Source organism: Microtus pennsylvanicus, chromosome 7 (assembly GCF_037038515.1).
Source record: "Microtus pennsylvanicus isolate mMicPen1 chromosome 7, mMicPen1.hap1, whole genome shotgun sequence".
Lineage (NCBI taxonomy): Eukaryota > Metazoa > Chordata > Mammalia > Rodentia > Cricetidae > Microtus > Microtus pennsylvanicus.
In genome coordinates, this window is record NC_134585.1 from 81,183,446 (window position 1) to 81,194,893 (window position 11,448).

Genomic DNA, 11,448 nt, shown 5'->3' on the forward strand with positions numbered 1-11,448 from the left:
TGCTAGGGAGTATGTGCAGAAAAGCCATTGCTGCAGGGAGCTTTCTACTAATGCTTCAAGCTCTGACCTTGAATCAGCAAAAAACCTGGGGAAATGGCTTCACATATTTATGTCTAGGGGAAACCAGATATTCATCTCTAGGGGCAACCAGCCTGCTTTGAATTCATGGAGTCTAAAATTAGCTGTCTATGTAAAAGGCTATCTTCATGACTGAGAGTCCTATGTCTGAGTAATATAAAATATTCTAGTATTATTTCTGTTCATCAGAATTATACACTTAAGCAGAAATCATCTTCCTGACCACCCACAGCTATGTGTGTGTTCAATAGATGAAATATTTTCATGTGATAAACACACAGGCAGTGGAAATACACCAAAAGCTATTTTTAGAGAAGAATGAAGTGGCTCATGAAAGAAATTACAGACAGAGACAAAGAGTTATCTACAGCCAGTGACCCCATGGCCTTTCTAGGTGGGGTCCCCTCAGGGAATCACTCATAAATATGGCCCAGGAATAATCAAGACATCTCTGACCAAGAAGATGATTAGGAGGAAGCCATGAAATTCTCTTGAGGATTTCATAGATTCTCAGGTTGAGCAGCATTATTCTGTTTTCAAATTTGTCTTGTCTAGTTGAAGGTGAAGTTTTATGCTTTGAACATATTGATCATTGTCCACTAATGGTATACCCTGCTCAGTCCCGCACAGAGCAGAGTACATGCGTGTGTGCGCTGACCTGTGTGGTCATACATGTGGAATGTTGTATTCCTTTCAGAGCTGTCCTGAATTCTGTCTTAAAATTCAGCATTTAAAGAAGAAAAAGACTAAATGACAGTCCAAAGGCCTTCCTCAGGGAACTGCATGCTTGTATTCATGTTTTCTGGTCTTCCCTCAGGAAGCTCCTATGAAAGTTCCAGTGAAGGACTTTATACCAAGCAGGCAATAATGAGAAAGTTAGAAAAGGCTTTAAGTATCGATTGATTCTCTGGGGCAGGTGAGGCGGCTTAGTGGGAAGTGGGTCTTATGGGTGGCCACGAGTTTGATCTAAGGCTCCCAAGAGGTGTTCTCTGAGACCTCTCTAAGCACACTTGGCACTGACATGCACAAATACAATAAATAAATACAATTTTAAAAGACATTAAAGGGAAAGACTTAATAGCTGCTAGAGCACAGCTGCCCATAAAAATGAAATTCTTAGGTGACCCTACTGTGGAATGTTATCACAGGGCTCAGAGCCGTGACATCTCTGCTAATAGTTGATTTTAAATTATATGTAAGATAGAAACAAAAGAAACTGTATTTTAAATAATTTAGAGAATTAGAAAAGTAGTCATAGTTAGATTTGTACATCATTGAAACCAACAGAAAGTAAATTATTCTGAAATTGTGATTTCCTACAAAATCAGTTAGCATAAGAGTTATAAAAAAACAAAATTTGTCGCACAATAAAGACAAAATAGTTGCTAAGAAAAAAATATGGCTACTGGCTGCACCTGACTTTTTGCCATGTTCTTATGTCCTTTTTAATATAACTTTATAGTTACTACAGAAACATATGAAAGATAAATCATGTCACAGATGAAATCATTTGACAAAGACAGGCTCAGTAGTTTGTTTTGTCAAAGTCAGTGTTGGTACTCAGACTTCTCCAGTCCAGAGCTCCCTGCCCCTTCTCCCTTAGAGTTTGAGAAAGGGGAACCAGAATAATTGTGGCTGAAATTCTGTGTGTTTGTTTTGTTGTTTTGTATGTGTTTTTGTGTATTCATGTGCTATTTTTTTTTTGCAAGTACAATCTCTCCATTCCCTTTCTTCCCTCCAGACCTGCCCTTGTACCCTCCATCCCTCAAATTCATGTCCTCTTTTCTCACTAATATGTGTGTATGTGTGTGTTTCCAGACTGACTGGTTTTGGTGTGCTCTTCTCTGGGGAAAGCTATTTCTCCTGCTCTCAGTCTTTTGACATTTACTGTTCTCAGATTTGTCAAATCAAAAGGGTAAAAGATAATTTTAAAATGCTTTTTTTTTAATTCAAAAAATACCCTTATCAAGAGTATCTAGAGAATATCTGCCTGGCCTTATCATAAACATTTTTAAAGCAAAGCTTTTTTTAGTTCCAAATTTCAGTTCTTTTCTGTTGATCCCGATATACATGCATTTGGGGAAATGGCACTTTTATTTTAGTTTGTGTAGCTTATAGGCCTTTTTGTTCCTTGATAAGAAATGTAGTGGTCTTTTTCACTTAGGCAATTTAAGTTGTCATTTTTGATGAATTTATTTAAAGCTAAAAGCTTTTCCTTTTGTGTGAAGAAAAAAAAAGATATGGTTAAAATGTAGTGATTCATACAGGACATTGTTAGGTAACCACTCAACAATGAGCTGGCTGATTGTAATGCCATCTCTTTATGTGTAGAATTAAAGTTTATAATTCTGTGATATTTATTTATTGTAGGATGTAATTAAAACCATTGTACAGAGTGGTGGCATCAAGCATCTAGTTACCATGGCAACTAGTGAACATGTAATAATGCAGAATGAAGCTCTTGTTGCTTTGGCACTAATAGCAGCTTTGGAATTGGGTAAGTACCTCGCTGACAAACTTATTTTTTACTATTTTTATCTTGGATGAAAGGAAGCACAGGAGTGGAATTGAAATCAAATAGAACCTTGGCTGTAGAAGTATTTTGCTAGTGTCTACTTAAATCTGAATATATGGAAATCATATGTAAGTTGCTGTCACAGGTGTTTCCTGTGGCTATGCTTTCTTTAACATTTTTAGATCAGCACTTTAGGGCTTAAATTTTAAGTCATATTTTACTTAGAAGATACATAAAACATTTTCAGTGGGCTTTATAATAATTGAAATGAAACCTGGAATATCACCGGAAGAAGAATGTGAAAGGTATAAAGCTATATAAAGCTCAGTTGACAGAGTACTTGCCTAGCATGAACAGTCCCCATGTGTCTGGTGGTACCTGTCTATAAGTCCCAGCATTCCCAAGTATTAGATAGGAAGATCAGAAGTTCAACATCAGCTTTGCTACATAGTGAGTTTAAGGCCCGCCTTGTTTATGTAAGCATTGCAGCTTGAATGGAAAGGTATACTAGCCAAGGAACTCCACAAAATCATCAGTAAATATAGCAGCTTACAGCTCTGCTCCAGGGAGAAGGTTTCCCAATGCAAGTGTAACAATGTGCCCAGTGTGTGTGGGGGGGGGGGCAGGTTGTCCCCCAGCAAAGTTGTTACAGCTCTGTTCAGATCCCGTGGAATGTAACAACTCTGCTCTGCTAGGGGATAGTGTTACAAAGGTGTTACAGCTCTGCTCCAATCCCACTCTGATGGAAGTTGTTATAGCTGGGTTCTACTAGACTGTCACACCTCACAACAAATTGGGAGGAAAAATCCAAGAGGGTGGCTTCCTCTACTAGGGTAGGAAGCAGCAGCAAACTGAACAGGGTACAGGGTTTTTATAGGGTTTCTTGTGGGGAGGATGACTTGGGATTGCTGGAGTTTTGGAGCCTGATAGCAAGCTTCAGGATTGATAGTATTCATGCTCAGGGATCTCAGGGATTGATGGGATTCTGCAGCCTGACTCTGGGGCAAGCTCAGGGATTGGTGGGATTTCAAGCCCTGGTCCTGGGTCAAGTTGGGCAGGGTGTTTTCCCTTAGCCCTTTGCACCCTACAATTTGAGACCTTGTCTCAAAGAAAGAAAAAGGAAGGGAGGAAAAGACAGAGGAGAGGGGGATGAGGGATGGTCTTATTGATCCGGACTTTCTATGCCCTGTTTCTACTGATTCTCCCCTTTAATAACCTCTGTACATGTTTTTCTATTACTTTATAGTACTTCCTCCATCTAAACTTTCACCTCTGTCTTTTGTATGTCTGTGTTCAATATTTCCCACAAAGCAAAATTAAACTGTTAGCTTCTGTTTGTGCTTGTTGGTGGCTGCGTAGAATATAAGCATCCGTGTGGGCAGAATTCTCTTTAAGAAGCCAAGAGACAAATAGAACCAGACTCTGATAACTGTAGCCAGGGATGATGTATCAGAGCCACATAACTTTGGCTAAGACCCAAAACTACTTTTCATCACACCCTGCCCATAGGATCTTTTAAATATAGAATCATGTTCTTTGCAAATAGGGATAATTTGACTTCTTCCCTTCCTACTTGTGTCACCTTTTATCTCTTTCTCTTGCTGCTCTAGCTAAGACTTGGAGCTTATCATATTCTGGATTTTAGCAGGAAAGCTCTGCTCTTTTCCAAAGTTAATATATAATTTAGCTATGCCTCTAGCTTTTGGCCTATAGCATGTCTATAGTATAGAAGGTATATAAGGTATGTCTATCTGTTTCTAATTTCTTTAGTACTTTTTACCTGAAGGGATGTTTAACTGCCTCAGATGCCCTTTGTCTATCATGATGTCCTGAAAACCTTTTCTGTGCTGTATTTATTGGTTTTCTTATGTTGAACAAGCCTTGCAACCCTGAAACAAAACCAAATTATCTATGGTTCATAACCACCTTAACGTATTCTAGGATTTGGTGTGCAAACACTTTATTGAGGCATTCTGACTGTGTGTTCACCAGAAAAAATAGCCTGTATTTTTCTTACATTTTTATCTAGTTTGGGTATCAAGGCTATCCTAGTCTGAGAAGTACTGGTGTTAGGTCTTCGTAGAAGCCTGGTAGAGCCTGGCCGGTGGTGGTGCACGCCTTTAATCCCAGCACTCAAGAGGCAGAGGCAGAGGCAGAAGGATCTCTGTGAGTTCAAGACCAGCCTGGTCTACAAGAGCTAGTTCCAGGACTGACTCCAAAGCTGCAGAGAGACCCTGTCTCGGAAAAAAAAAAAAAAAGAAGAAGAAGCCTGTATTAGAATTCAACAGTGAACCAGCCTGTGTGTGTCTCTTTATTACTTGTTTCAATCTCATTACTTGTTATGGGTTGAACAGCTTCATTCAGTAAGTCACATGGGTTAGAAGTCAATCTGTTTTGTCTAGGTTTTTCAGCTTTTGGAGCCTAAGTTTGCAGAGTCCCCCAGTGATCTTTTGGGTTTCGTTGGCTTGTATTATAACAGCCCCCTTTCATCCCCTTTCACTGCCAGTCCTATTCATCTGGGTCTTTGCCTTTAGTCTTGCTAAGGACTTACTGAACATTTTGTGTTGGGGGGCATTGCTTGTTTTACTTAGGGGGCCAGCTCTTTAATTGCGTACATTTTCCTTTTGGTGTTTTTCATTAGCTTCTTCCCTAGTATTTATTAAACCTCTTCGTGTGTTGGGTTTGGTGACTTCTTGGTTTGCTAGAACTGTGAAATCCTAATATTGTGCATGTGTGCATGAGCGTGTTTATATTTATAACCTTTTCTTTTTAATAAACCTTCACTGTATCCCAAATATTGTGATAAGAGGCAGTACTGTTATTTTCATGAGATTTTGAGGAATTTCATGTTTTCCTTGTTTTCTTCAATCACTACTGTTCATTTAATAGTGTAGTGTAAATTTTTTTAGCATACAGGTATTTCTGTAGTTTCTGATGTTTCTCTTGCTATTGATTTCTAATTTTGCTTACTGTAGCCTGCTGAGATAGAAGGAATTATTTTAGACTTTTTGTTTTGTTGTTTTTGTCTTTGGAGCTTCTGTTCAGGCTTGTTTTGTGACCTATAACATGATCATATTTAGACGATTCCATATGCTACTAAGGATTTGCCTTCATCTGAGTTTGTCTTGACCTGTCCTTATTTCTCCATGAGTTTTAAGAAAGTTTTTTTGATATAGTAATTTTGGTGTTAGTCATTTACTTTCAGGGCTTGAACTGTGTTGTTCCATGCTTGCGTGGTTCTTAAGGATGCTAATGAAATACACAGTATTTTGGTAATGTTGTTTCTTTATAATTTTGACATCTTGCCTGTGATGTGTTGTGCAGAGGTTCCTCTCTGGTTAAGTTGTTTCACTGGGTAAATTGCCTGACTCTGCTCCTCCTGCTCTGGGGTTCTTAGGTTTGATTTCTTGAATGTATCCTAGACTTGTTGGGAGTTTTTGTTGTGTTTCTTTTTTCTTTATGTATGTCTGAATGTATTATTGTCTTGTTTTTCTGCTTTGTCTTGTCCTTTCTGATGTTGATTTTTCTAGTGAAAACACACAGCACAGGATAGTAAGCAACAATGAATGTTTTTTAATATAGAAAAAAATAAGCTAAAAGTTTTGACTTTGTTTTTTGGACTTTTTGGATTTTTTGTTTAGTTTTGTTTAAGCAGCTCTCTTCTTCCCTGTACCCTGGCCTTTTCATAGAGATTCCCACTGCTCCCTTTTGGGAAGTTCTCTGTAAATAGTGTGTAGAAGGGGATGCACTATTTAGCCTGATGACACTACTGCCATCCACAGTAGCTATGACACACTTTATTTCCTATTGTAGGTCCTGCTGAGAAAGATCTTGAAAGTGCTAAGCTTGTACAGATTCTCCACCGACTGCTAGCGGATGAGAGAAGTGCCCCAGAGATCAAATATAACTCCATGGTCCTGATCTGTGCTCTCATGGGATCTGGTATGTATTTCTTCTGTCACTTGATACCAGGATATGCCCTCCACCAAATATTACATGTGTAGTCATAGTAAGTGGTGATGGTGTTTAAAAAGCAGTAGACAGAAATTTTTAAGAGAATACAGGAACTTGCCCTCAGGGCAGAATAGGGTGTCAGATCTTCTGAAGCTGTAATTATAGGCAGTTGTGAGCTGCCCGAGTGGGAACCACGCTACAAAGAGCATACATACATACGTGCTTCTGGCAGCTGAGCCACTCCCAAGATTACCTCTAAATTGAAAGTGTTCCCAAAGGATTCTTCTAAAATAGTGTCATACAGAAAATACAGCAAAAATCAACTTGTGTTTATTAATGCCAAAATAGATTTTTATGTAAAGAACAAGTTCTCTGGTTTTATTGTTATAGTAGTAACTAAACTCATTGGTGGATATCAATATATGTACCATGGATACTTGGATGTATGTTCATTCTCTGTAACTGAGTGGAATGTTTTAGAGATATCAGTTAAATTCTGTATGGTGATGTTCCCTGTATTCTTGCTGATTTCCTGAGTGTTGTCAGTTGACAGAAGAGTATGGAAGCCCTCTTCCCCATAATATAAATTTGACTCTGTCAGTTTTTTCTTAGAACGCTGTAAACAGTGTTGGTAGGTATACATGACCCTAGGGCTCCTGCAGTTTCTTGGTAGAGTAGCTGTTCAGTGGCCATGGAATGTCCCTGTCGGTCTCTTCTTGCTCTGAAGTCTCCTTTATGTGGCGGGAACACAGCTACTCCCACTTACTTTTGAGTAGCATTTTCCTTTTTTTTCCTTCTACTCTTAGTTTCAGTCTACAGTGTGGATAAGTTTGAAGTATCTGGTTGCTAGTCTTTATTTGAGCTGTTTTATAATCCATTCTGCCAGTGCTTTTAATTATTTTATTTATACCACTTATATTTAATGTAATAAAGGAAAGTTACTCCTTTTTCACTTAGATAACTAACCCCAGATATTCTAAGTTATCTTCTTGTAACAAATTCTGTTTTCGCTCATTTAAGAATGTTTTATTAGCCCCTTCATTAACACACACAAATTTCTGTAGTCAGCCGATTCTTTGTCTGTTGTCTATACATGAAAGATGCACTCCTTTCCAGATCCTAATGAGAAACCTACTGTGCTCATTAATATACCAGGAACCAAGGAGATGGGCCTCATGGTTAAAGGTACCTGCCACTAAAGCCTGTGAGCATGGTTCTGGGACCCACATGGTTGAAGAAGTGTCAACTACCACACTGTCCTCAGACCACAATACTTGCCCTGTGGTATAAGCTTGTGGTTTAAATATATATTTTAAAAAATAAAAGTTTAAAGACCACCAATTGCAAAGTGTTGATTATATTAAACATATTCAGGGCCCCATTCTTCCTAATAACAGGTTCTCAGTTATACTGGACTCCTGTCCTTTCTTATGTTAATACTAAATGAGCCAAAAAGGTCAGAAAAGGCAAGCTAGGAAGAAAATTTAAAAAGGAGATGAGTTTCGCAGAATTTACTCTAAGTATATAAAGTAAAACCTTCATGTATCACAAAATTTAACAGGTTTTTAAATATTTTGCTTTTTGTTTGAACTGCTGATGTAATTAAGTTGCAGATTTAAGTTACTAAATGTTGAGATTATATAATGAGCTGTGTTTAATTGCATCTTATTACCCTGAACACCTTTAGACTGCAGAACCTAATGTGAGTCTTTACAAATGGCAGTGCACTCCTCAAAAAGACCTTACTAGGTGTTGTTGGACTCTTTCCTGACTTGTTCCTCATTTTGTCGCTCATTCTGGTCAGGTGTATGTTTGGGGTAGATTATGTAAGTGCAGTTAGAACCCAGCAGCAGAAACATGAGCTTTACCTGGCTTTTCTCTTCCAGAATCCCTGTACAAGGAAGTGCAGGATTTGGCCTTTCTAGATGTTGTATCCAAACTTCGAAGTCACGAGAACAAAAGTGTCGCCCAACAGGCCTCTCTTACAGAGCAGAGACTCACCGTGGAAAGCTGAGACCGGCCCCTCCTGGCACAAGGCATCCCCCCAGCTGACCACCCCACCATTCTCCATCCAGCTGCCGCTTCAGCGCCATCCTCTACTGCCTCACCTGTGCATGCGTGTAATGTTCCAGTACCAACCGAAGAACTCTCTAGGTACCTACCTGCCTAATAAGATTTCTCCGCCCATAGTTAATGTGAACACGACTGTCCAAACAAGTCTCCACCCGTAACTGTTACCCTGTATCCCCGATGCTTGAGCTACATTAAGTAGAGTGTGCATGTTGTAGCCCTATGAAGATGTAAACGTGGTACTTCATGCTGACCTGCTCTTCACATGCAGTAAGCTACATATCAGTGTACTGGTAAATTAGACACAGAGAATGCAGCAGGACCTGTCCCGCTTATTGAAAGATGACCCCGAACAGTCACGGGAGCACCATATTTTTTGGTGCTCGGGAAGCACAGTGATCGAAACGGCTGTATGGCTGCTCGTTCGTTAGTCTCCTCAGAATGGCAGGCCCGTTGTGCCTGGAGTTGGATAGATTCAGTACTCACTCTTGCCTTGCGGTTTTTCCTTTTTCTGAACTGTAGAGGCGGTTTGCCAAACAACATGGCAGGACTTCCTTAGGCTTCTCGTTCCATCTTTAACTGACAGTGGTACAGAGGCCCAACACTGAAACGTGGTTTTCAGTGTGATTAGAACAAAGGGGTTCGAGAAACCCTGGCATCCTGGACCCCTTTGGATCTCGCCTGTATTTTACATGTAGTTTGTGTGTAGTTACATCCAGAACTTCCATCGGTTAACTAGCATCGTCAAACACATGTCTCTAAACCTTAATAGCCATTTGTTTCAACTAAGGAAAGTTGAGTACAGCTTGTTTGGTGGGGAACGGACTTTCCCCCCGTTTTTCATCTTTCAGGCTGAAAGCAAGGGGTTTCATCTTTCATACTCCTTTTAAATATTGCGCTAATTCTAGGTGGATATAAGAGGAAGCATGAAGATGTAAACGTGTCTGTACTAAAGGAAGGAAGGCCAGTTTTAAAAGCCATAGTAGCCAGTCCGGTACATTCTGCAGATGGCCTCCTAGCGGTCGTTGTTAGAGTCCCTCACTTCCACTTTCCCACAGAGAACCACAGTAATCTCACAGGCTGCAAGCCAGGACTCGATGTAAGGAACCTTCTTGGCAAAAATGTAGTGTGCTCGTCACTGCCACTAACCACCACCAAGTGAGTTTTTAGAGCTCTGACACACAATCTTTATAAATTAATTGGGACTCCCTGTGACCTGCCTTCTCGCACCCAAGTCTGACTCCTGCTGATAATATAAGGGGGGTGGGCTCCTTCACAGGACTGGAGGGCAGAGAGAGGGGCTACTGAAGGGGGGACCAGCTCTTTTCTCCCCAACAGGAGATACATGTATCTCTGCATTATCTAAATCAGACTTTGGTTTTCACACTTTTCAATTCAAGAAGGATTTACTTAATGTAAGTAAAAACCCGACTGACAATTCCCTGTGATGTTCAAATAAGGGAACTATTTGTGAGCGCTTGTGCTACACTTATTGTAGGAATGAGCTCTTTAATGTCTTTCTCCTGGGCTGAATAAGTGGACTAATGTTGCATAATTCTGTCCATATTAATAACTTAATAAATAGTATATGAAACTACAGTGATATTACTTGGTTTATTTGTGTATGTTGTCTGTATTTTCACATCCAAGAGCAGGGTTTGCTCATGGTTGGTACTAAGTGTTGAGTGTTGTTGAATGAATGAATTCTTGCTCATAAAGTTTGAGACAACAAGACCCCCCCCAAAAAAAGTAAGTCTAGATAGACTGATAGATAAGACTTGGATAATTCTACTTCAAGATCTTTTTATTTATTTATTTATTTATTTAAAAAAAATTTCCGCCTCCTCCCAGCCTCCCATTTCCCTCCCCCTCCTCTCACTCCTTTCCCCCTTCCCCCCACTCCTCTCCTCCTCCCTCTCCAGTCTGAAGAGCAGTCAGGGTTCCCTGCCCTGTGTAAAGTCCAAAGTCCTCCCCCCTCCATCCTGGTCTAGTGGGGCTGATCTATTGGGAGCCCACCAGGCCCAGCCGGACTATGACTGAAAAAGCATGAGACAAAACCGGACTCTCTGAACACGGCGGACAACGAGGGCTGCCGAGAAGCCAAGGACAATGGCACTGGGCCCCGACCCCACTTACGCAGCCACAAATCCAGCCTTACAGAAAGTAATTGAAGGAAAATCACTATCCAAGGAGTCCAACAATGACCACAATAACTCAAGACATCTAGAGACCCTTCACCAATACAAATCAAAGAAGGGAAACACACAAACTCTACGACTAAAAAAAAATGACCGGAGTTAACAACCACTGGTCATTAATATCACTTAATGTCAATGGACTCAACTCACCTATAAAAAGGCACAGGCTAAGAGATTGGATACGAAAACAGGATCCAACATTCTACTGTTTACAAGAAACACACCTCAACCACAAAGACAGGCACCTACTCAGAGTAAAGGGCTGGGAAAAGGCCTATCAAGCAAATGGTCCTAAGAAACAAGCAGGTGTGGCCATACTAATCTCAAGATCTTTAAAAACAAAATACTTTATAGATTACATTCTTACTGAAAGGCATTATACAAAAAAAAGAAAAGAAAAAACTCAGAATAGAAAGGTCTTCTCCCAAGGTCATAGATTGGAGAAATGGTAGCAGTGACTCAGCTGCCAGCAATCACTTCAGGCTAATTTGCTAGTTTCTCCTAGCTCCAGCAAAGCCAAGTGCAGTCGGCTTCTCCACGAGGATTGTGTCCTTAATTACAGATGCCAGCAGATTAGGAAACTCACTGCCAAACTCACGCTAGAAGAATGAAACCCAGATAATCCTTCATCTC

At 40.1% G+C, this 11,448-nt stretch overlaps 1 protein-coding gene across 4 annotated transcripts in view; it reads left to right on the forward strand.

Annotated features, from left to right (window-relative positions):
- Rap1gds1 (Rap1 GTPase-GDP dissociation stimulator 1) overlaps positions 1 to 10,216 on the forward strand; it is a 112,497-nt gene extending 102,281 nt beyond the window's left edge. For all 4 annotated transcript variants that reach the window (XM_075981238.1, XM_075981235.1, XM_075981236.1 and 1 more), the window contains 3 exons: positions 2,449 to 2,575; positions 6,407 to 6,535; positions 8,434 to 10,216. In XM_075981238.1, the coding sequence (XP_075837353.1) occupies positions 2,449 to 2,575; positions 6,407 to 6,535; positions 8,434 to 8,561 (384 nt within the window). In that variant the 3' untranslated portion in view covers positions 8,562 to 10,216. The remainder of the gene's footprint in view (positions 1 to 2,448; positions 2,576 to 6,406; positions 6,536 to 8,433) is intronic.
- Positions 10,217 to 11,448: the final 1,232 nt, after the last annotated feature.